General features: G+C 51.5%; 8 protein-coding genes across 9 annotated transcripts; 5 read left to right on the top strand and 3 right to left on the bottom strand.

Moving 5' to 3' along the window:
• Positions 1–1,469: 1,469 nt before the first annotated feature.
• On the top strand, positions 1,470–3,108 carry AAFC00_004991 (uncharacterized protein; the record flags this gene model as incomplete). Its single annotated transcript, XM_069344712.1, has 3 exons — positions 1,470–1,745; positions 1,826–1,897; positions 1,951–3,108. 3 exons carry the CDS (start codon positions 1,470–1,472, stop codon positions 3,106–3,108), a joined length of 1,506 nt encoding a protein of 501 aa, XP_069197147.1.
• A 2,614-nt stretch (positions 3,109–5,722) lies between these two features.
• On the top strand, positions 5,723–6,944 carry AAFC00_004990 (uncharacterized protein; the record flags this gene model as incomplete). Of its 2 annotated transcripts, none has more annotated exons than XM_069344711.1 (2): positions 5,723–6,069; positions 6,281–6,944. In XM_069344711.1, the coding sequence occupies 2 exons, from the start codon at positions 5,723–5,725 to the stop codon at positions 6,942–6,944; spliced, it is 1,011 nt and encodes a 336-aa protein (XP_069197146.1). The 2 variants fall into 2 exon arrangements, with proteins under 2 accessions (XP_069197146.1, XP_069197145.1); XM_069344710.1 differs by having other exon boundaries at positions 5,879–6,069.
• Positions 6,945–7,433: 489 nt separating this feature from the next.
• Positions 7,434–8,735, bottom strand: AAFC00_004989 (uncharacterized protein; the record flags this gene model as incomplete). The annotated part of the gene is made up of 2 exons (XM_069344709.1): positions 7,434–8,387; positions 8,484–8,735. 2 exons carry the CDS (start codon positions 8,733–8,735, stop codon positions 7,434–7,436), a joined length of 1,206 nt encoding a protein of 401 aa, XP_069197144.1.
• A 2,546-nt stretch (positions 8,736–11,281) lies between these two features.
• On the bottom strand, positions 11,282–12,809 carry AAFC00_004988 (uncharacterized protein; the record flags this gene model as incomplete). Its single annotated transcript, XM_069348587.1, has 4 exons — positions 11,282–11,924; positions 11,996–12,224; positions 12,290–12,610; positions 12,725–12,809. The coding sequence occupies 4 exons, from the start codon at positions 12,807–12,809 to the stop codon at positions 11,282–11,284; spliced, it is 1,278 nt and encodes a 425-aa protein (XP_069197143.1).
• Positions 12,810–13,370: 561 nt separating this feature from the next.
• On the top strand, positions 13,371–15,102 carry AAFC00_004987 (uncharacterized protein; the record flags this gene model as incomplete). The annotated part of the gene is made up of 3 exons (XM_069344708.1): positions 13,371–13,661; positions 13,853–14,932; positions 15,004–15,102. 3 exons carry the CDS (start codon positions 13,371–13,373, stop codon positions 15,100–15,102), a joined length of 1,470 nt encoding a protein of 489 aa, XP_069197142.1.
• A 1,728-nt stretch (positions 15,103–16,830) lies between these two features.
• Positions 16,831–19,834, top strand: AAFC00_004986 (uncharacterized protein; the record flags this gene model as incomplete). The annotated part of the gene is made up of 5 exons (XM_069344707.1): positions 16,831–16,907; positions 16,968–17,404; positions 17,462–17,781; positions 17,830–18,110; positions 18,214–19,834. 5 exons carry the CDS (start codon positions 16,831–16,833, stop codon positions 19,832–19,834), a joined length of 2,736 nt encoding a protein of 911 aa, XP_069197141.1.
• A 374-nt stretch (positions 19,835–20,208) lies between these two features.
• On the bottom strand, positions 20,209–21,431 carry AAFC00_004985 (uncharacterized protein; the record flags this gene model as incomplete). Its single annotated transcript, XM_069344706.1, has 3 exons — positions 20,209–20,673; positions 20,764–21,233; positions 21,368–21,431. 3 exons carry the CDS (start codon positions 21,429–21,431, stop codon positions 20,209–20,211), a joined length of 999 nt encoding a protein of 332 aa, XP_069197140.1.
• A 785-nt stretch (positions 21,432–22,216) lies between these two features.
• On the top strand, positions 22,217–23,309 carry AAFC00_004984 (uncharacterized protein; the record flags this gene model as incomplete). The annotated part of the gene is made up of 2 exons (XM_069344705.1): positions 22,217–22,568; positions 22,621–23,309. 2 exons carry the CDS (start codon positions 22,217–22,219, stop codon positions 23,307–23,309), a joined length of 1,041 nt encoding a protein of 346 aa, XP_069197139.1.
• Positions 23,310–24,293: the final 984 nt, after the last annotated feature.

Genomic DNA, 24,293 nt, shown 5'->3' with positions numbered 1-24,293 from the left:
TCAAGATCACCAGGTTGCCAGATGTCGCGTAGCACACCTTTGAAATCACGATACACATGGCGCCGGGTCTGCGAATCTGTTCGAGACAGCTGGGTTGAGCTTGGCGAGGAGCGGTATGATCGTTTGCGAACAAGGCGATGGTCTTCCATCTGGCTACCTGTGTCCTTGGAAAATCCCGTCGAAGAGCGAGCGTCCAATGTAGTTGGCTGGGAACAGAGCATTAGCAGTCAACACGGGGTGGGGGCTTTCGGGGAGTGATCGAGGCTTGAGGTGTCACTCACGTTGTTTACGCCATGGTTGCTTCCTGTCTCAAGTTTGACATGGGTCCGTGGCGAGACCAGGGGCTCATATAGTGGTGACTTTCCATAAGGGAGATGCGCATCCAAAGGGACAGAGCCCAGCTCGCGATCACTCGCAAGTCTGCTGCTGTAGTTTCTTCCTCTCTTTTGATTGGTCAGAGGTTGTGGAGGACTCATAGGTTCAAATAGTGGTGACTGTGTAGAAGGGAGAGGTGGGTAGAAAGGAGCGGGCTCAAGGCCGTGACTAGGCTGAGAACGACGAGATCCTCGCGCCTGTTGTTCTCCAGCAGATCCCCCTCCTGTCGTCACTGCATCTGTGAAGTAAACCCCTGAAGCCATGCTGCTTATCCTTGATGTATGTGAGTGTGATCTAGGATGGACAGATCTGCTCTTGATAAAATAGGAAGTGCATGTACGGATATGAAGCTCTCGGATGACGAACTGAGAAGTAAATGATGTGACGTTGTAGAAAGAGAAAGGAAGCCCGCCGCGTAGAGCTCGTAGTGAGAGGAGAACATGTGTCACATTATACGTTTACCACTGAGATTAGTATATCTCGACATCGCGGCGGGGCACACACCAGCCAGGCAGCCTAGCAGGCCGGCGCAGCCTCAAACTTGAGATTTAAGACTTCAGGTTCACCACAAAAAGCACTCTACATGCGGTGAGATGAGCCAGACCCAACGCGCAGAGACTCACCGAAAAGTCACTCACACAGAATGTGCCCACTCATATAGGACAAGCATTGTCAAGGGAAAAAGTCCCTGGAGACAAGCTGCAGTCAATACATCATTGTATACAATCAATCGAAAGGATCCAGTTGCTACCGATCACGGTGCAAATATAGAGACATATATTTCTGATTCGCAACTCGATAACAACGAATGGGTGTTGCTATATCCCTGTGCATCGACATCGAATAAGCAGTCGAGCAGAGGTCAAGGACGTGATGATGACAAAAGCCGACCAATCAGAAGCTTGCAAATGTCGATGATGCATTGACCTCCAACCTTCTTCCCGGTGGCACTTTGGGAAGGCGGACATCGACATCGACATCGACATCGACCTCGACAACTGTGCACCCTCTCTCTACCACCACATCACGGTCAATTGACCACACCGAACTCTCTTCCATTCTCTCTGTCTCATCTTCATCTCATATTTGGCAAGATGTTATCTCGACAGGCACCGGCACAAGCCATTTCGGCGGCGTCGCACCGTATTCCCTCCTCCCTCTCCGCCACCTCCAAACTCGCCAGCGCACAATCCGCAAGAGGGCTCGCCACTGTCCAAGATGCTCCTCCCGTCAACCGATCACGAGGACTCAAGGATGAGGACCGCATCTTCCAGAACCTCTACGGCCACCACGGCACCGACCTCAAGAGCGCGATGAAGTATGGAGACTGGTACAAGACGAAGGAGATTGTTCTCAAGGGCCACGACTGGGTATGACTCGTCCTATATCAGATCAATCGTCATCAGAACGATTCAGAGAGAATACAACAGGTGCTGATATCAATCATTAGATCATCTCAGAGATCAAGGCCTCCGGTCTTCGTGGCCGTGGTGGAGCTGGTTTCCCTTCTGGCATGAAATGGGTATGTCATCTGTCTCACAAGCAACAAGACATGCACAACTGACACTGGCACAGTCATTCATGAACTTCAAGGACTGGGACAAGGACACCAAGCCCCGCTACCTCGTCATCAACGCCGACGAGGGCGAGCCCGGAACCTGCAAGGACCGCGAGATCATGCGCAAGGATCCCCACAAGCTCATCGAGGGATGTCTCGTCGCTGGCCGCGCCATGAACTGCACTGCTGCTTACATCTACATCCGTGGCGAGTTCTACCACGAAGCCACCGTCCTCCAGCGCGCCATCCAGGAGGCCTACCAAGCCGGTCTCATCGGAAAGAACGCATGTGGCACTGGCTACGATTTTGACGTCTACATTCACCGTGGTATGGGTGCCTACGTCTGCGGTGAGGAGACCTCCCTCATCGAGTCTCTCGAGGGAAAGCCCGGGAAGCCTCGTCTCAAGCCTCCATTCCCTGCCGCTGTCGGTCTTTTCGGATGCCCTTCCACCGTCACCAACGTAGAGACCGTCGCCGTCGCTCCCACCATCATCCGTCGTGGTGCCAACTGGTTCAACTCTTTCGGCCGTGAGCGCAACGCTGGAACCAAGCTTTTCTGTATCTCTGGCCACGTCAACAACCCTTGCACCGTCGAGGAGGAGATGTCCATTCCTCTCCGTGAGCTTATTGACAAGCACTGCGGTGGTGTCATCGGTGGCTGGGACAACCTCAAGGCCGTCATCCCCGGCGGCTCTTCCACTCCCATCCTTCCCCGACATGTCTGCGACGACCAACTCATGGACTTCGACGCCCTGAAGGACTCGCAGTCTGGTCTTGGTACGGCCGCCGTCATTGTCATGGACAAGAGCACCGACGTTGTCCGCGCCATTTCCCGTCTCTCCAAGTTCTACCACCACGAGTCATGCGGACAATGCACTCCTTGCAGAGAAGGTTCCAAGTGGACCGACCAGATCATGAAGCGTTTCGAGGCTGGCACCGCCCGATCCCGCGAGATCGACATGATGCAGGAACTCACCAAGCAGGTCGAGGGTCACACTATCTGCGCCTTGGGTGAGGCTTTCGCCTGGCCCATTCAGGGTCTGATCAGACACTTCAGACCCGAGCTTGAGGCAAGAATCGCCGACCACGCTCGACGAAGCGGCGGCGAGGCTCTTGCCGGTGGTTGGTCACATAACGCAGCCAAGGAGGGTCTCTTGATCGCTCCCGGACAGTAGGCTGTTCCTGTCTCCCGAACTTAAATGGAGTAGGAAGGAGGGAAAGAGCGAATGTGAAAACATGCACCGAAGGAGTTGACTGATGAATGCATAGGGCTCCTTGTAGATATCTCTTTTTTCTTGCGCGCGTTTTTTTCGAATAGTTTTGCTCACATAACATATGTATCAAAGGGCGTCTTTTCTCACTTTAAAGATATGTTTCCAGCTCATCCCATTCGACAAAACAGTCTTTATGGTCTTAATACGCCTACTCTCGAGACTTGCGATCTGGCTGGACAGGAGTATTGGAGGCGAAGAAATGCATAATCACGAAATGCAGGAATACAAGCCAGAACAGATAGACAATCCACACTGTCAATGTCGAGGAATCGCGGTTCTTTGACCGAAGTAGCATCACCGCCGGCAGCGACGCATTAGCTACGGAAAAGGCCTGCATCTTCCTCTGTGTTATAGTTTCTCGAGGGTCTGTCACAGCCACGGGGAATTCTTCTGGTTGATACCAGAGTATCTGTCGTTCGATTACCAAAAAAAAGTGCTGAAACGAATCAAAACTCTTTTTGTCATTATAGCTAGCTAGCTAGCTACCTTGCTGTCACCTCATGATCACCCAGTGCAGTGTTTGAGCACACTCTAGGTGTACTTAGAGTACCTTATCCCTCACGAGAGCCTATATGAGTTCACTGTGCGCGAGATCACACATTCCTACTCGGCAGAGTGAGGTGACGTCTGAGAGTGACAGCTCCTGTCAGCTGCATGAAGCAAGGCGAGCAACCACAGGTCCATCATCAACCCCGCACAAGAGCCAATTCTGCCATGTAGCGACCACGTGCTGTGTGTATCGTCAAGTCACGACACATGCAGAAGAGCAGAATCACGCTCAACGAGTAATTGATCCCCTCGAAGAAAGAAAAGTGAGCTGATTTGATGAGAAACATGAAAACCAAGCACGACGGACTCTAGCCCTGTCCCGATTCTGTTTTTTGTTTATCTTGCGATAAGAAGGAAGCAACATTAGAGTCTGGATCTGGCTGTTTGTTGTATCGTGAATCCTCTAGTGTCTTGTAAGGCGTTCCCTGCAGAAGATGGCTTTTGTCTTTTAGGCTTTTTTCAGACGCGGCACGACAGCTGCCATACTCATGCGCCCTTGTTGAATAAGGGCAACACAATGCGGCCGGCACTGATATGCTTAGTCGACCATCTCCCCCATTGCATACGCACAAGAAACTTAAAAGCGATAGGATGGACGGCAGTTGCTGTGACACACAGAAATACGATGCTGTTGCTGCATACTGCATGCAGATATCGCATACCTTATTCAGAGAGCTTGTTGTCTCATCATGCAATACAAACAATAATATACTCCGAGGTAGACTTTTGCCATCGTAAGCAACATGTTGAACCAGGCTGAAACGTGGGGGGCATTGTGCTAGCTGTGTGAGAAAGCTAAAAGTATGCCCCTACGAGTCCATTGCGACGTCGTCTGCTTCTATATCCGCACCGTACGAATACGAGCCCAAGTATAGAAACCAGAAACAATCGACGTGAACCAACGGATGTCCTGACCCGGATCGTCTGCGTTCCCACAGTTGATGGAGAGAAAGGTGCTATCAATCCATCTATGTTTCCGCCGTCGTGCGTAATCAGTAGGCGAAAAAAAAAAGAATCAACCCCGATAACACCGAGACAAGATCGGCACGCGAAACGGAACGAACGCTTCGATCCCAAGGCGGACTGCACTTCCGCCATGCTGTCGCAACAAAGTGTTTTACAGTAACTCCGTACCATTCGGCTGCGCAAGCGATGCGCGATAAACGGTGGACAAGTTTATCCTACTTTTGCTTATCCAATCACTCTATTTTGTAGTCACCACAACCACAAAAGACCAAAGTTTCCATTCCAGAGCTTATGACATGCGGCAAGCATACGCGGCGCACCGACACGCTCAGACTTGGTTTGGCTTGGGGTTCGTTGGAAGATGCCATCACTTTGTCTCGCCCCATCCTGGCATGACAGGACAATACTGTATCTCAAGGCCCGCCTTACCCAGCGAACCGGCGTTAGCGCCGGAGACGTTCGAAGAGAGTGCGGGATGCATTATGCAAACTACAGGGATTGTCCGATAGCAGAAAGCCATTGGAGGCGCTGACGTGACAACGCTTATATTCGACCCTCTAGGTCCGATCGGGGAGGGAGGGAGATGAGGCGGACTGCGGGATGGATGCACTTTTAGACAAGGGTCTGCGTTGGGTTGTCGCAGTGAGGTGGAGTAGGTGAGTCCCATGTCGTCGCACTAATCTACGGCCATTATTACCACCGCCGCTGCTACTATTGCCTGCTCGTTCTTCCTCTCTTGCAGTATTGCGTCTGCCTCTTTCCCTTCATCCGTTTCCTCGTCAGTGATATGCATAGTCCGCTATAGCCAGCCGATTCAAACCCCGAACACCCCGCGCGTGACACCAGTATATTGTAGCAGGCTACATACACGCTAATTATCACCTGCCCGATAACGATTGGGTGCGACCGCTCGTTCTCTACCATCCCTCCACCGCCACTCTATATCCTGTCGTCAGAGTCAGCAGAGAGCAAGAGTGCGAATCTCTGCGTCGGCATCCAGATGCCGCAAACGACCACCACAGTAGGCGCGTACGAGTATTCACGATCCCTGAGTGTCGCACACAAGCGACGTCTCATAGGGACGCATCGCCCGTCGCCGCAACAGGTGTCGCCGGTCAGCGACGCAGGATTTGACTACTACAGCAACGACAGCAAGATGAAAGTGGACAGCCCTAGCGCCGGCATGGAGAACGACAAAGCTTTAGTGTTTGATGATGAGCAAGCGATCGCCAGCGACTCTGAGCAGGACCCGGACTTCGACATAGAGGCGCCGCCGTATAAGCGTATTTGTCGAGGCACGGAAAGTGCCTTGTCTATGGCCTTGAGAGAGACGAACATGATGACCAGGTGCGTAACTTTCGGTCTTGTCGCATTCGTCGTATTTGTTCGTCTTTTGCTTGATTGCATCAATCACCGCCCAAATCCTGCCTGCCTCTCCCCACGGGGCAAGAATGTCAAATTCAGAACTGCCGTCCGCGGAGCTGGTATTTTGTGCTTCACCAGCAGCCTGACTCAAGATTTTATCATCTCAATACTGACTTATGTGAATTATCCACAGCTTTACTAAGCCCGTACTCATTCGCGTCGGTCCATCGAGTTCATCTCAGGACTTCCACATCCATGAAGCCCGCCTGGTGCAGAGCTCGCCTTTCTTCGCCGACGCCTTTGAGAAGCTCCGCCAGGGAACAGAGCAATCGGAATTGCTCGAACTCGAAGACGACAGTCCGATAGTGTTCCAATTATATGCGCAATATATCTACAATCCATCCAGCATCGCCGACCTCGACCTGACTGCGAACACAAAGAGTAGTCTCTACGAAACTTATGTCGATCTCCTCCAGGCATACATATTCGGCGAAAAGGTCCAGAACACCGACTTTCAGAATGAGGTCATGAACCGCATTTTACGATGCATGGGTGACATGCACCGAACAAGAACAATCTCGTCGTCGGAACAGATCGTGCGGCCCCTCATAGAGCTTCTCTATCCTTCTTTACCACCGGACTCGATCGGCAGAGGTCTCGCCGTCGAGACGTTCATAGTGCTGTGGAGCCATTCAGACAAATTGCAATTCTTCGTGCCTGATCTGAGTCGAGAACTCTTGACCGAGATTGCCGAGATGCTGTTGAGTGGTGACAAGGACCACATTCGTGATGCCTGGGCACAGGCTATCAATGGAGACTATTCGTACTATCATTCGGCGCGAAGTGATGAGCATTGACGGTCGTTCGACCTTCGGGCCTGTGGAGTGATCGATCTAAGTTTAACCTCATATGAATGAGCGATCTTTTGAGCGAAGGCGCAATGGTGTTTGGCGTGTTACTGGACGTGCGAATGATACCCTTGGGGCATTGTTTGGCTGTCGTCTTTCGGCTTTGAATTTACTACTTTTTCTTGGTGGATCACGATCTGAAGTATGCAGACAATATGGTCATGGGTGGAACACACAGACAACTGGAAAAGGCGAAACCAAAAAGATAGACCGCTGGATTTGTTGGATTTCATGACTGCACGACTGCACCACTGGCGTCAGATCGCTGTGTAGACCAACGACATCATTCCTGTCATATATATTGCCCGCCTGAACGCCCGCTCTTTTCGGGGTCTTCGGGACTTCTGCAACAACATCCCCTTGGTTCCCGCAACGAACGATGCATCAGGAAGCGCAGGCAGATCACAAGCCACGACTTCGCCTTCAAATCCAATTACTTCATCGAGTCTTCATCAGCCGCCTCAATTCCTCGGTGAAGACGGCTTTCCTCCGTTGGGCTGCCTCGTCATGCCTATTCTCGACGTATGGTGTACCGGCTCGTTGGTAGGCTGCGAAGTTGGCTTCCTTCAGACGGAGTACATCAAGCACAGCATCGTATTTTCCGGCCCTGGCAGCGATTTCCTGGCACCAAAAAGACCCATCTCGGTAGAGCTGCCTCGCGAGCAGTTTCGAGTTCTTAGTGTCGGAATCTGGGGCGCGACTGCTGTGTCCTGAATATGGGCAGGGTTCACATTCAAGCCTTACCACTTGCAGGTTGTGGCACAAGGCCAACGATGTCATGCCGGCATGGTTATAGGCTTTGTGAACGCCTCGGCCTTCGCCCCAGTGATGGACGACGAGCTCACGGAGTTGACTTCGCGTCTCGGGACCGAGTGTCGAGATGAAAGTATGCAGAGCGTACGTGTCTTCCAGGTGTATGGGTTGATGGTAGAGAAAGGTTATAGCCTCGTCGTGGATCTGACGGTTGACGGCCAAAAGAGCAGGACAGAGCCTTTTCTTCGGGATGTGGACCTGATCAGCTTGCTCGACAGAGCTCTGGTTCTGATTTTCATCGATGTCTTGTGCCTCAGTCATCTCCTGATCGACAGCCTTTTTCTGAGCTTCCTGGAAGTCGCGACGCTCGCGATCATAAGTCCAGAAGTGCTCGCTCTCGCCTCGCACCGCAACGCGACGAACATTTTTGTGTTCCCGAATAATCCGGAGCTCATCCTCGCCAGCCGTGAGACAGTGCTCATAGATCTCATTACGGAGTTCAGGCGGCAAGCTGAGGAAGGGGAACACGCCCTTTCGTTTCTTCTGATATTTGTTCTTGTTGTCCTTGACGGCGACGACTTTTCGCTTCTTGCTCTTCTTTGCTTTCTTGCCGAAGGGATGAGTGGGGTACTTTGGGTTCTTATACCCTTATTTAGTACGGATTTTTTTTGTAATACACATACATGCAGAGCATACGAAGTCATGATTGCTGGGCAGAGAAGATACATTACTTACAAACAATCTATGATCAACATGGTCCCCGACTTCATCTTCGTCTTCGTCGTCGTCTTCGTCATCCTTGGTTTCGTCCCCGTCGGTATCGATATCCATGTTATCTCCGTCCTCGTCAAGTGCGATGTTTGGCTCCTCGTAATACGAGACTTGGTTTCTCTTCCTCTTGCTTCTTCTCGTTGGCGTTGTCGTCGTTTCTATAGACGGCGGTGATGGATCGTTGGTGAGCATTGCGGTCGATAATAGTCCTTCCATTTCTGGAATTGGAGAAGGCAATCGATTGATTTGAGAAATATAATGTGCACGGTGATTTCCTCGTTTCTAAGTGAACCTCTGCGGTAGCAACTGCGACGAATTCTTCAATGGATCACAGACCAAAGCGATAGAAGCAGCGTAAAGCAAAGTAGAACAACAGCGCAGTATATACGTCAAGCCAGTATCAGATTCCAATGATATACCTAAAGATATGACAGTACAACATAGTAACACACAACAGAGCAGCAAGCAAGACTACCTTATATATACAACCCACCATACCACCGCCCCCCCTCGCACTAGACTAAGACGTCAAACAAGAGCCACCCCACTGACTCGAACCCACCCAGTAATCCCATTTCCTCGACTGGCAGCCTGCCAATCTGCGCCTTCTTGCCATTCTTAGACGCGGGCGTTATAGTAGATCAAGGCAGCAGCAGGCAGCCAAGCCCCGACCGGACGTCGCAGGGCTCATGTTGTCCCATATTAAGGTGAGGTAGACAGGGCCCTATAGGTAGCAGGCGTGGGTGAGTTGTCGCGTGGGCTAGGCGCGTGGGCTGGTTACCTTAGGCGTGGGTCGCGAGGCAGCAAGGCGGGTCGTGCGTGGCTGCGTGACTGCGCGTTTGGGCTCGCGTGCACTGGGGTCGCGCGGAGTCGCGCGTGTTTACCTTAGCTTATATACAATCACACTTATCGGCGAGTCGAGCGGGTGAAGTAATCGGGAGACAAACGACTATATGGTGTAAACAACACTACTTTGGCTACTGTCTCTGGACTTAATGCTAAGGTGTGGTGATATTGGTATGATTCTGCTGGGAGTGATTTTTGTGGATCGCTGAGTCACTGTTTTCCCTGCTTCGATATCAGATTCATGCGTGAGATATAGCTAGGTCTAGTGTGGTAGGCAGGCCTGAGGGAAATGGCCTCGAGTTAGAGATAGGGATATTTCTTGTTCAGAGTGAAAAGAGTGAGACAGGACGGATATTGATCTAAGGTAAGATGCAAAACAGGTAATCAATCGAGTCGATTCATTTCTGGTCAGCTGGACATATAAGGAAGTGCGAGCTGTTTCTCATTTGACAGACTGTTACCGAGTATGCGTAGTGAGTCTACCAGGTCTATCAAGTCCATGTTGTACCGAGAACGCGAGCAGGCACAAATGTAGTGGAAAACCGTCAGACGAAACACAGATTGCAGTGAAAAGAAGAGCATCAATCAGAAAATTGAAAGTAAAGAAGAATTGGACATTTCTCGTCTCCGCCGAAGATGCTGAAGCCGCAGAAGAAAAACCACGAACAGTCAAAAGCAAGAGCCTATCCCCAATCCATCATATTTACGCCCCTGAACAAAGTGTTCATCCCACCCAAAGTCAGAGAAATCAGTCCACGCGCAACATATGCCACACATCCCCCTTTCCTCCTCGAATCCCCTATGCCCCACCACATCCTCCCGTGAAGCCACGCAGAAAAGAAGAAATCCATCGCCGTTGACCTTGCACCATAAAACTCCATTGTTCGCCCGACTACTTGTATCGAATGCCCATGGTCATTGATCGTACCGCAAGTTGAAACGCCGTGCCGGATAAAAGAAAAGAAAAAAGATGCGAAATTACGAGATGCGACAGATCGGACTTCCACTTGGGGTCTCGTCATGCAATGGCTTGGACCATTGCCATGCGCACGTATCTGTCGTCGCTTTCTGTTTGCTATGCTGTGCTGTGCTGCAGCAATTCGTCCATGGTATCATGTGCTCGCGATGCTATGCGAGATGAAAATGCAAAACATCATTTGACTGGAACCGGAGAAATGCATGTTCCTTGATTGCAAGGATGAAACGTTGTACAGGTAGACTCGAGCGATCAAGACTGTCGCGTGCGAAGGGTCGAGCCGTGTGAGCCAACACGGCCACTTGTCTTGCGCACACTGGTCTTGCCTTCGGTGCTACGGCGGAGCGTGCTGCTCCTCTTGCCTACACTCAGACCACCGGGGCCGCTGTTGGTCTTGCTGCTTGGAGTCTTCGGCCGGCGTGAGGGAGATTCCGTGATCTGGGCAAGCTTGGCGTCTTCCCCGTCAACAAGACGATTCTCGACGTCGCTGTTCTCCATATCCCACTTCGTCATTGTGGTAGTGGTGGTGGTGCAGCTTACAGCTCTGCGTTTGCCGCTTCGGCTGACCGCGCTACGGGCGCCAGGGGACTGGCTCGGTTTTCGTGAAGTCGTGAGCATGCGCAGAGCGTACTCTTCCTCGCTCTCGCTGTCGCCAATGGTCGTTCGCTGCATGCTGACAATTTCGGTATCGGGGCGAACTTCGAAGGGCTCATTCTCGCTCTTCACGGCCTGCTTTCGCGAGCCGATGAGACCATACGCCTTGCTGGTCTTGCGTGGTTGGCCAGGTGTCGGGGCCGGAAGGTTTTCGTCGTTCACACCAAGGCTGCTGGCAAACGTCGACGGTTGCTGCTCGTTGACATGAGCGATTTCCCCAAGAGCGGAGCGCTTGCCACTGCCGCCGTTGGGAGGAGTGAAGGTTTGACCGTTGCTGGCAAGTCGTCTAGCAGCTGACCTGGTGGGCGTCGAAGGAACCATTGATGCTGCAATTTTTTTCGCGCATGGTGTCCTCGAACCACCACTCTCTGAAAGTGCCCTGGTTGAGGTGCAGCCAATGCTGCTGAGGACCGACGACCATTCCCGGGCGCATGAAGCGCATGTACGCAATGATCTCGTTGGCAGTGAATCCGTGTCTGTAAATGAGATAGGCACCAATAAGACAGCCAGTCCTGCCTAGACCTGCCTTGCAATGGACTGCGATGCCCTTGCGCCTCACGTTGATCATCTCATGCGCAAGGTTGACAAACTTCTTCACGAGGCTCAATGGTGGACAGGTACCGTCATCGAAGATCATATCCAGATGCTTGATGCCCAGAGATTGAAAGTATGAAGCAGAGTACAATTCAGAGTTCAGGCGAACGACAAGACCAATGCCACGCTCGACGAAATGCGACAGCACGTTCTTGAAAGGCTGAGGGATTGTAGTGTTGCGGTGTAGTGACGAAAGCGATCGAGGCAGGGTGGCGTAGAGGGGGTCGTTGGGTGTGATGAGGTGAGCTGGTTGATGTTGAGGCGATGCAAAGGCAAGGAAGTGTGGCGATATCCAGTTGAAGTCTCCCATGTCTACTCGCTCGTACTTCTCATATCTATAGATCACAGGTGTTAAAAGTGGCGTCCGCGTATTGAATTGATGCCAAGAGAATGAGGTCGCGCTTACTCTTCGAGGCTGAAGTCCTTGAGACCGCAGAGGCCGGCTTCCTTGGCCTTCCACACACCGTACACGACATCTTGGATAGTCAGACCATAATCGGCTTGACTGTAGCCGGCATCGCGGAACGGCATCGCTGGGGGATCCATCTGAGCGATTGGCGCAAGAGCCAGGTGTGGGGGCCAGTTCTGGATAAGAATCATATAACAGGCCAAGATGCATGCGGCGTTCGCACGACCTGCAATTGATCTCGGTCAGTACGATAAACAACGAGACAAAAATAAAGCGATGATGTTGACACACTTCTCGAGTCAGGGTTGCTCCAAAACACGACAGCCCGGTGCTCGTTCTCGGGATCGCCAAGCACTTCATGAAGCATAACTGCAAAGCGGTAAAGGTGACCAATGTGGAGTGGGCCAAAGTCGGCATGGAATGCATTGTAGAGGAGATGCTTGTCGACAGAGAAATAGACGGGAGGGTGTGATTGTGTAGAAGCCGGTGTTGCTGCGTGTTGAGCCCTGGACGAGCGCTTCGAGGGAGATCTGCTCTGCTTCGCAGCAGACGAGTAAGGGAAAGGTGTGTGAGCGTTGGGAGTATGCGTATATGCAGCCAGATAAAGTCGATCTGGTTTTATTCATCAGCCTCGTTAATTCATTGTGTTGATTGTTGCCTTGTGTTTTGTTGATAATATATGTGATGCTTCGCGCATCTTATCGAACACCGACACGACCGACCGACCTTGGATGTACTCGATCACTTGTCCATAACTAGTCGCGGCAGCTGGCGACTCATCCACCTGCGACGATTGACGCTGGTGACCCATGTTCAAATAATTCTTGCTTCACTGAGCAAGTCCTTGTTGCCTCTAGGTGGACAGCTCTGTATATCAAAATGCGACGATTGTTTGACCCTTGCAGACTCGCGACGGGAACGCGGGAGTGTAACTGAGCTGAGCGTGTGGCGGGGCAAAAGAAGGCGAAGTGAAAGCAGAGGAAGTCTAGCGCAGCATCAAGGAACTGAACCTGAATGTTTTAATCCTCCTGCTGATACCAAAGAATAGTAAGGATGGTTATGGAGAAGAGATATCTTGGAAGCGCTGCTCTCTTTGAGAAGATGTCAATGTTGTGCTTCTCGTTTGTTGTTGTAAACATCCGAGACCCATGCTTGACCTGCCAAGACCAATGGCGCCTCGACTTGCACATTCACCCGCCACGAGCTTTTGCCCCGTGCTGCCTCGTGCTCTTAGTTGCCTCTGCAACCACGATTCGATCAATCTCGAATTGCCTATCCACCGTCCTGCTACTGCATCTGCATACTTTACAGCCAAAACAACATCTCTCCTGTCGCCACACGTCATCGTCTGCTCAGACATCCGTGCTGCCTCATGATTCTCCAGGGCAAGACAGAGGGTTGGCTCAGATCGCCCGTTGACGCTCTGCCTGTCTGGGCTGCTTTTAATGGAGTTTCTTTCAACAACATAAAGATTGCCCCTATACCTGGCTTGGAGGACAGAGGCTCCACCGTCGTGGCTCAGCGTCAATTGACCGGCGGTTCTGAGCCACCGCTGATGGTAGTCCCACAAGACCTGATTCTGTCCCTAGAACGTATTCGCGAACATGCCAAAGCCGATGGCGACTTTCGTGCTGTACTAGAAGGCTTGGAAGACTTCGGCAGGGTAGGTCTAATATGCTCTCTTCTACCTTCCTCTTCTCGTCACATGTGTACATTGAACCCGGTGAAGCATCCTACATTATGGTCGTCGTCAGCGCAGACTATGTAGCGCATGCGTCCACGAGCGGCTTCAGCGCGTGGATGCAATGATATCACATCTGTATAAAGGACCAGGTCGGGCTGACCGCGCGTCAGACCGCTCGAGGCGCTATCCTCTCCTTCCTGCTCATGCAATCTTTCACTGTCTGCTCTTCGATGGAGCCGAGACGGGGAGTGTCCACCCCCTTCGCGGAATATGTCAAGTTTTTGCCGCTGGAGTTGCTCCCGACTTTCTGGAATGATTCCGAACGTGACTTGCTTCGTGGCACTACTCTTGCCCCCGCTATCAATGCGAAGTTGAACTCATTATACCGCGAATTTGACCGATTGCGCGCGGCCACCGCAGGTATCCCCTGGTGCGTAGAGTCATGGTGGAACGAGGTAGATGGGCTCCTATCCTTTGACGATTGGCTACAAGTCGACGCCATGTATCGCTCAAGAGCACTCGAGTTTCCAGGCGTAGGAGATTGCATGGTACCAGGTATTGATATGTCTAATCATGCAAGTGGAGAAAAGACCGGTGCTATCTACGAAGTTGATGATCAGGGAAATGCCTTGCTGTTGCTACGGGAAGGGACAACCATCAGTGCCGACAGCGAAATCACGATAACATACGGGGACAACAAAGGTGCCTGTGAAATGCTGTTCTCCTATGGCTTCATCGAAGACGATATGCACACCGCTCGGGAGCTGTTCCTAAGTCTATCGATACCCGAGGATGATCCTCTGGGGCATGCCAAGACGATTGTCGCCGACTGTCCTCCCGGCTTCAAGATCGTCGATACAGAAGATGGCATAGCATGGGAGGGCGACTATGTCTGGCTTCTTTGCGTCAACGAAGAAGACGGTTTATGCTTCAAGGTTCAGCAAACCGTCCAAGGCGAACGAGAGCTTGTGGCCACATGGAAGAACGAAGAAATTGATAGCTTCGCAAATCTGAAGGCCATCCTGGAAGAAGATGATATGTGGAATTTATTCCGTCTTCGAGCCACCGTCATCCTGCAGGAAAGGATAGCTACGCAGCTCACTGAACTCTATGGCTGCGAAGACAGGGTGAATCAAGTTGATCATGGCGAGGAAACCGAGGTGAGAACTAGAGTATGGCAGCTTACAATGAAACTTCGGGACCTGGAAGGGCAATTGATGGAGAAAGCATACAGCTATTTTGAGGATGTGGTACGTGCAGAAGTTCTTCAGACCCTGAACAAACAATTCGCGCCACGCAATTTACTGATGTTCCATGTTAGAAAAACGAGCTCGCACAGAGCAAGACTGTGGCTGAATACCTTGCCACCGTATCGTCATCTGCCAACCAGGTCGAAGAAGGGATCGAGGACTTTTCCTGATGCAGAAAGATCTCTGGGCTCTCAAGTGGCCAATGTGAGTCGTCGACAGTTGAAAAGGGTCACCTATAGTGTAGTACATGACCAGTAACGTAGCTGATAAAGTCGAATGAGATCTACCTGTACCTCACCATAAACGACGTTCCACTGCTGATCTGAGCAACGGCAAATGGAATTGTATATAACGGAGCTGGGACTGGAACTACCCCACATTAGTGCTCATAGTCTGCAACGGGGGACTGGTGGATCCACCCCGCAGGGGAAAGCTTGTCGCACATCAGAACCCTCTCTGGTGTACTTCCTATGGCACTGCAGCGCACAGCACAATACAAGGTTACCGGACGAAAATTGAGCACATATCTACTTTAAGTTATTCAATTCCTCGTGGAATTGGCACGCTGGTATCCGAACAAAATCGTACTCTTCTGTTCAGCTCTAGGCTCATTGGTCAGACTTCTAGAGAAGTGAAAGCAATGCATGCCTTATCTTGTGCCAGAACTCAGACTTGAATAGCTGCCAGGATTTCGCTGTACCATCACACGGACTAGAGGGTCAAAGGTCAAGCTAAGCGACCAAGATAGATACATTCACTACTAGGTTACCATATGGTACCAGTGGAGGTAGAGGGTACGTATTCTGTCACACGCATAACGGCCAGGAAGACAGGCCACTTAGACTCATAACTGGAGGATCGCGAACGAAAGGAAACGCACACAGTCAAGCCATGATTCGTGTTCAATGCCTAGAGCACGTGCGTATTTCGACTCCCTTTTGATCGAGCTGGCTACCTTACCTTATGATAAAACATAGATGGCATCTGACTAGGAATTGCAGGATATTCGCGATCTTCGCAGCATCGAGCAACAAGAACGCAGTGTGTACATGCGATAATGTCATCAGCTAATGGTTTATAGCCATACGTCCAGTACATGCACCATGTGGCTCCATGCACATCCGCCATATCGGGCAGCTACGGAGAGGTGGACCAGTGATAAGTGACAGAGGATCGTTTAAGCTCATCAGCTTGCGCGATTCGGAAACGAGTACCGGCCGACGAATAAGGGGGAACAGGCATATTCAGAGTTTCATAATCTTCGGCGCTGGACGCTGCATATCATCCCCGCAAGTACCAAGGAAAATGGAATGCTTTGTTCTGGTCAGCAGGCAGATCAGACCAATCACCCTTGCCTATTCTGATTCACCGATACAATTCCGAGGCTTCCCAGTGCCATATCGGGAATGGTCTCCCACATTTGCATTTACGCTAAAGCCAAATGGCGTCTGGGGCATCTGCGGCACTGACTCCCCCAGGTTTCTTCAGGAAAACGGCAAGGCGCAGATGATGGGCGATGCCCGTCGGACTATTAATCATTGAACTCTGCTCACCTCTTGACACGACCTCTTTTCTACGTTCTAGCTAGTCTGACTGTCCAGCTCGTCATATCTGACTCGCTCTCGATCGACTTTGTGTGGTTCCTCATTGAGAGTGAATTGAGAACCCAGAAACCTGAAAGGCTGCACATCATTACCAGCACCGAGGCAACCCCACCTGACTGGCCAGTGGTTATCGACCGCCCACCCTCGATAAGCACCGGCTTGTGGCCTCGATCTCTCAGCCCGTACCTTTAACTAAAACGTAACTTACACGAATGCGTAATTCCGTCTCTGTCTTTCCATACTCTTGTCCCTATACCTACCCTTTCCGTTTGACCCGCCTCGCACCTGCCCATCATGCCAGGCATACTCCCCATGAAGGTCATCAAGGTTGGCAATAACGCCCAAACGCGTATTGCTCAAGCCTGCGATAGGTAGGTTGCTGGCGCCTTCCACATTAACAATTAGTCTTGGTGCTTACTGCCAATCATCAGATGTCGAAGTAAGAAAATACGATGCGACGGCATCCGACCGTGTTGCTCGCAGTGTTCGAGTGTCGGTTTTGAGTGCAAGACCAGCGACAAGTTGAGTCGACGAGCCTTCCCGCGAGGATATACCGAGTCCCTCGAGGAAAGAGTACGTGCGCTGGAAACGGAGGTCAGAGAGTTGAAAGATCTTTTGGACGAAAAGGACGAGAAAATCGACATGCTCTCGAAACTACATTCACATTCTGCCGCGAGCACGTCAAATCATTCATCACAACGCTCATCGAAATCACCCCCGGCTGCGTCACCTGCACATCTTTCCTCTGCACAGATCCGGGAGACTCCGGCTAAGGAGTACATATTTCGGGTGCAGCAGTCACCGTACCTGGAAGGCCAGGGACCTATGTCGTACTTCACCGGAACGTCAAGCAGCAGGTCGTTCTTAGGTATGGCTCATTATTCGTTAAATTTCAGAAATTACTCGAAAATAACGGATTTTGTAGATGCGTTCAAGCAAAAGGCGCAGCAATGCGGGCGAGATACTTCCGATATCGTAGCAGACGGCTTACTGACAGACAATCGACCCATCAATGTGCGCGATCCGTTGTCAGAACCTGTCACTTGGAAAGCTCCCCCAAGACTTGAGTCTGATAGACTGATCGCTGTTTTCTTCCAAGAATGGGCACCGTTGTTTCCTGTGCTACATCGACCTTCTTTCCTCGAGCTCTATCAGAGATACATGCAAGAACCTGAAAGCATCACTGATAACTGCAGCCATGCACTGCTCAATCTCGTTTTCGGAATTGCTGCACTATCGACAGGCGTATGTCACATCTTGGAATTGTACCACACAGAGTACTGACAATAACAGATGCGGGATACCCCCGATTTTCTCTCCATGGAGGCACAATGGCAAGCCGCCATCGACTCCATCCTCACCCAGCACAGCATGTCTACCTTACAATGCTTGATCCTAGCTCAGATCTACTGCATTCAAAGAGGCGACTACGACAGGCTTCTGATGTACAAGGCCTTGGCCGTTCCTCTTTCATCAAGGCTTGGCCTGCACCAGTCTCAGACGCGTTTCGCCCTTGGCACACTGACTTGCGAGACTCGTAAAAAGGCGTTCTGGACTCTCTACACAATTGACTGGTAAGCAGGCCCGGAGTTTTGTCTTCTTGTCTTGCCCCGTGACCAACATTTTACCCCGCTTCGGATCCCCACACGTCAACGTTTGCTGACTCAAATCGATCAGCTTCTCGTCAATTACCCTTGGTCTTCCCAAGCTGCTCAAGGATGATGATGTTCACTGCGAATATCCTGTGGACGCCGATGAAGAGTATATCGAGGAGTCGGGCTTCAAGGCCCCCTGCCCAGGCGAACACACTAGACTTTCGAGTGCACTTGCTCTCTTCCGCGCCGCGCGGATCTTGTCCCGTGTGCTCGAAGAAGTCTATCCTGCCCTGCCTTCGTATAACCTGTCTCTACAGAAGTTGGCCTCCTTGAGTGAAGAACTCGATGAATGGCAGCAATCCTTGGCGCCTCATCTTCGCCTACCGTTCGCCCAGGATAGACCGAGCACTGGCACCACTAGCAGCCGGTCGCCTCTGCTTTCGCTCACCTATCATTTCATCCGGTCGCTTATCCACCGTCCTGCTGTGATTGCAGGTCTTGGCAGTCGAGCCTCCTCCTCAATGTTAGCCTTGTCATCATCCAGTAAACATATCATTCAGATTCTGGCCTTGCTGAATGAGCGTGGATTGGCCTTTACTTTCTGCCTTAACAAAGATGAGGTCATTGTGCTTTCCGGGCTTGGTCTGCTGTACCAGAGTATCGATCTCGATAGCAGTAGTAAGCTCTACAAGGACATGCAGAAAGTGATGGCGGCTGCATCTGGCATGCTCGAGACCAGCAAGTCTTCATGCGCAGCTCGCTTTGCTCGAATCACTCGAGCGCATCTGCCACTTCATGCGCCTGCTTCGAAACAGCCCCACCATTCACTATCACGCCATAACTCGGATGGCCACCTTCCAAGTCCGGATCTGTTCACAATATCTGGACCGGAACAGAACAAGCTACAGAAGGCCGCACGACGCCTTGGTATCCCAATTGATGGTCGTCGAGCAACCTTCCCGATCATTGCCATGTACAGCGAATCAGCTCAAGCACAGAGTCAGCCTAAACTGGCGGCAACTGCAACGCCAATCCAAATTGCCCGATCTGAGCCAGCTCGCAGTCCCTCTAGTCTCTTCGTCGCTCCTGAGGCGACTCGTCCTTCCGCACCTCCGGCTGTCAGTGCATCCGTACCGACGCCCCACCGCAAGATCAACCTGGACTACTTGTCTTTCAGCAACGCGCCGACTAGATTGCAGACTCCTGATCTCATTGGCGACGCTGGAAAGGCGCCTGGGCCGGCCATCAAAACCGAGCCTACCGACTGGGAGCGGCTCCTGGGTAGCATTGATGGTACTCACACTAATATCTTCGATAACATATATGGCGGACCAGCAGTCGAATTTCTAGCTACGCTAGATCAAAAACAGAAGGCAAACACATCGAACCCAGACATTGTCGAATCCGGGTCGACAGAGTCTCTTCCATGGGGCTCGCCAGCAGACCTTCAATGGCACATGAATACTGGAGCAGACGCGTCTCAAACCGGGTCGTTCGGCGAGTTCAAGGCTCAGCCGGAGAGCGTCTTCAGTATCAGTACCGACGACGGCTCTGGCAATAGCGGAGAGGAAATGTACCCTGGCGTCAGTGACTGGCCCAGCGTTGGCAGTTCCAACGACGCGTATCCTGGTATCATCATGCCTCACTTCGGCCCTTCCGATGATGCTCTGTTGGGAGGTTGGGAAGCTACCGCTGTGATGTGAGCGACGACGAGAGAACAAAAGGGCGAAGGGAGTGTGCGACGAAAACAAACAAATGTGGTAATGATCGATTTGGCGCTGTGGAATACTTTGACAATCGTTTCTGGTATAGGGGAACATGTGATATGGCAGGATTTGTTTCGGGTGGGGCGTTCATCGGGATGTTTGGATTGGCGTCCACTGGTTGAGATTCCCCCTTGAGATTGTCATATAATCTTCTCGCGCACATGTCAAAATACACTTGGTTATAACAAATCTCGTTCGTTCGTACATTGGTGCACTTGTAACGACTGGCTAGATCAGAGCGAGGTATGTAGGTATTTGTAGATTCAAATTGTTCGACATAAGGTCATGGGCTGCATTAAACTTGTACAAGATCAATCCTGCACGATCATACGCAGATCCACCCGTTCTGTCGAGTGTTGTTCTTGTTGCTGCCCAAGCTCATACGCCACAATCATATTCAACCACGTAGCCAACCTCAAAGCCGCCTTGCCCACCTGCGTCTCCACGATGCCAAACGCACCCTGCGCGTACCCATTCGTCAACAAATCAACTGCATCCGCACCTTTACTGTCGTCGCCATCGTCGCCTGGTCCACGAAGCATAAGGTACACATACTCGCACGTCCACCGATTCGACTCGCTAGCCCACTCCAGCGCACACTCGACCGGCGTCGCGGGGTCGGCGCAGGACAGCCATGTCTGCGACGGAGGAGGGTTGAAGTCGTCGGAACGGATGCGCGAGATCAGATGTGCGAAGAAGGGGGACAGGGAGTCGTGGGGGAAAGTCGTGTGCGGTGCGAGGTTCGCGTCGGAGTGGAGAATGTAGGAATCCCAGACCTTTTTGGCCGGCTTAGTCGTTGTCTTTCTTCTTCGCGGATCTGTGAGGGAAGAAGGGGAGAGGAAGGAGGTGGAGAAAGAAAGACTTACGGCGTGCAGTTCGGTGTTTTGACCTCCGTAGACGACTCGCACGAAATTACCTCCTGCTGCTCTGCCCGAGGCGTGCAGCGGCTGTGCGACATCGCCTATGAAATGCGTGACCCATTTGAGTGCTTGCGAGCACTGGATATCAGAGCCGTCGACAAGGTCTCCGGATATGGCGCGTGAGACACACCCGCGCAGTATCGCGGTCTGGTTGGCGATGGCCGCCACTACACATCCTTTGGGCGGACAATCACGGGCGAAGTCCAGACTACACAGGGAAGGCGGGTTGTCCTCGGAGTCGATCCAGTGCCAGGGGTAGGAGAAGCTGCCGTTAGCTGTGTGGGCGTAGCCGTCTGCCCACGCTGCTGCTCGGCCTATTGAGCCTTCGTAGTATGGCTCTAGGATTCTCTGGATGATTGCTGTTGTCTCCGGGGTGAGAAAGGCTTCTGCTGCGAGACCGATCTGGTTATGGACATCTGTGACTCTGGCGTGAGCGTGATGCTGGCAGGAGCAGCTTACGAAAGATTATGTGTTCTTATATGGCGGCATGGACGAGGAAGACAAGACAGAAAGAAAAGCAAAGTTGCTGGGGGAGACAATCGTTACCTACCTGTACCCCAGGCATTCACTGCAGAGACCAGGAATGTGGCGATAAGAACGGGCCTTGCAAGCATCTCGGGCAAGGTCGAGTATCTTTTGATACCTATGACTCGGAGTCGGATATGCTCGCGGTCAGGCTACTACAAGGAAGACGATATGTATGTCTTCCAGCGGTGGTACAATCTACCACTACAATTGAAGAGCGAAGCGAAATATGAATATAGTAGAAAGCCGATGCCCCCACAGCTATTCGATGTTGCTCTCGCACCACACTATCTTCTTCTATACGATTGTTCTGTGCCTTGTGACTGCAGTGGCAGATGTTGTTGTGACAGCACCCGTGTGTACCGGATGTGGGGTCGCTCCAGACAACGACGCACGCCAAGAGATTGTTACAACAGTGCAGAAGCTTAGCTCGCAGGATTCATGTCTCATATATCTCGCGTTCAACAACGCATTCTTCGCGCAAAACATGCATAGTATTAACTGATAGCGGGTCACAGATCAACAAATAATTCACAGCTCATGCGTTGTCTCGAGATGATGTTCCTCGACACGGGAGCATGGCGAAATTGATTTCTAAACACATAAGCAGGACTCGCAGAAGACGCTCGCTATCGCCATGTCATCATCTTATATCCGGCAAAGTCCACACAATATGCCGGACTTTATGATCGTCTCCGTCTTTACCCCACTTCCCCTCGTCGATATAAATGATTGTGCCGTCACCATTTACCGTCAGAAGACAAAGTAATTCATGCGAGTAACCTGTATCAGGCCAACCTCAGCACGTTTGATCTTCCGCAGCACTCTTGTCAATCTGCCCTCTAGTCGAAGAACAATCACACATAACAGCAACATGCTTATCACAGGAACCGGCAAGCCCAGGGTCATCCTGGGCACCATGACCTTTGGCCCCGACACCAACACCGGAGCCAGAGTGACTAGTCTTGACGAGTACAACAAGACTCTCGATTATCTGCAATCACAGGGCTATAACGAGATCGACACTGCCAGATCCTATGTTGGCGGCAAGCAAGAGGCTTGGACCAAGGATGCAAAATGGCAAGACAGAGGCTTGACTTTGGCCACCAAGTGCTATCCGCATGAGCCGGGTCAACACTCCGCTGAGCGCATCATTGCTTCCCTGGACAAGAGTTTGGAAGAGCTTGGCACGAAATGCGTGGATATCTTCTACCTGCACGCTGCTGGTAAGTACGGGAATCAGTTGGTGTTGGAGCTTTTATTGACGCTCTATCGCAGACAGGTCGGTTCCCTTCGCCGAGACTCTCGAGGCTGTGAATAAGGCTCACAAGGACGGCAAATTCGTCCAGTTGGGCCTGTCTAACTACACTGCCTTTGAGGTTGCAGAGGTCGTCATGACATGCAAGTACAACGGCTGGGTGAGGCCCTCTATCTACCAAGGCATGTACAACGCCATCACCAGATCGCTGGACGCAGAGCTCATCCCAGCCTGCCGCCGCTATGGTCTTGACATTGTCATCTACAACCCCATTGCTGGAGGCATCTTCTCCGGCAAGTACAAGTCCAGTGACGTTCCCACCGAAGGCAGATACAGCGATTCTGTCGGTAAGATGGGGCAAATGTACCGCGCAAGGTATTTCAAAGACGCGACTTGGGAGGCTCTGCGTGTCATTGAACCTGTGGTCAAGAAGCACAACCTCACCATGGTGGAGACTGCGTTCAGATGGTGTGTGCACCACAGCGGCCTCAACATCAAAGACGGTGGTAGGGACGGCATCATCATGGGTGTTAGTAGCTTAGATCAGCTCAAGACAAATTTGGCCGATTGCGAGAAGGGTCCATTACCGGAGGAGGTGGTCAAGGCCCTGGATGATGGGTGGCTGATCACAAAGGCTACGACGCCGAACTACTGGCATCTTGACCTCAAGTACACTTACGACACCCAGAAGGCCCTTTTCAAGGCATAGATACAGTACCTTGGCTACGATGCATAAATGACAAACATCACTCTTCACAGATAAAGTCTAAGTCGGATAAGATGATCCTAGGCTGTTTCACGACTTGTTGGCATTACGACAAGCATTACTTGGAGAAGTCTATGTGACCGTACCCTCTTACCCACCCTCGTGTCCTTCCAGGTTGTCTGCACAATGTGCCACTTGATAGACACTGTGGCTGAATTACCTCATTCGCTAATCCTACCTTACCTACAAACAACGATGATCGAAAACAAGCTACGAACCCGGGATAACGCAAGCCACAAACGCAGCAAAGAATAGCATGATCTTGCAGATCGGTGGCACCTGCAATTTCCGATTTCGATTTTTCACAGTGCTCCAAAACCTGAAAACAACCTCGATTGACGTACTCGCAGCCTCATATGGCATGTAAACATGACCCCCCTCAGACAGGGTTGCCCTCTGGATCGTGGCTGGTGAGTAGTCCGAGCTTATTGCCTCCTTATGACGCGCGTGGATCAAAAGTCTAGAAGCCGGCTTGGCCATCATGTCCGGGCTCAGCCAGGAACCACATCTCCAAAACAGGGACCGACCTACGCTAAGCCGTACCGAGCCACGCAACTCTACGTCAGGTAATCCACCTTTAGTTAGCGGTAGAGAATTGCAATTATGCTCCTCACAGGTAGGTCAAGTGTCTCAATGGTATTAGATGAGTAGTGCAATATGATCTCCTGGCCGAGGCGGTTCTTGTGGTACCGGCAAAGGCACTGGTCGAGGGGTAGCCGAGCGCGTGATCGCTGGGAGGAATGGTCGATATGGCGACATATACAGTACAGATGTCGAGCATAACAGGGAAAATAACCCCACAATTGTAAACGACGAACGTCTAGCTGGAACGCATCCCATTCTGCTCCATCGCCAAGAAATTGCATCACTTAGAGCGGGGATGACCACAAAAAACAGGATCACAGGTAGGTGAGGTATGACTGCATC

The sequence above is a fragment of the Neodothiora populina genome, assembly GCF_041146345.1.
Source record: "Neodothiora populina strain CPC 39397 chromosome Unknown canker_contig_3, whole genome shotgun sequence".
Taxonomy (NCBI): Eukaryota; Fungi; Ascomycota; class Dothideomycetes; order Dothideales; family Dothioraceae; genus Neodothiora; species Neodothiora populina.
The sequence above is the reverse complement of the archived record's forward strand: the minus strand, read 5'-3'. Positions and strand labels throughout refer to the sequence as shown.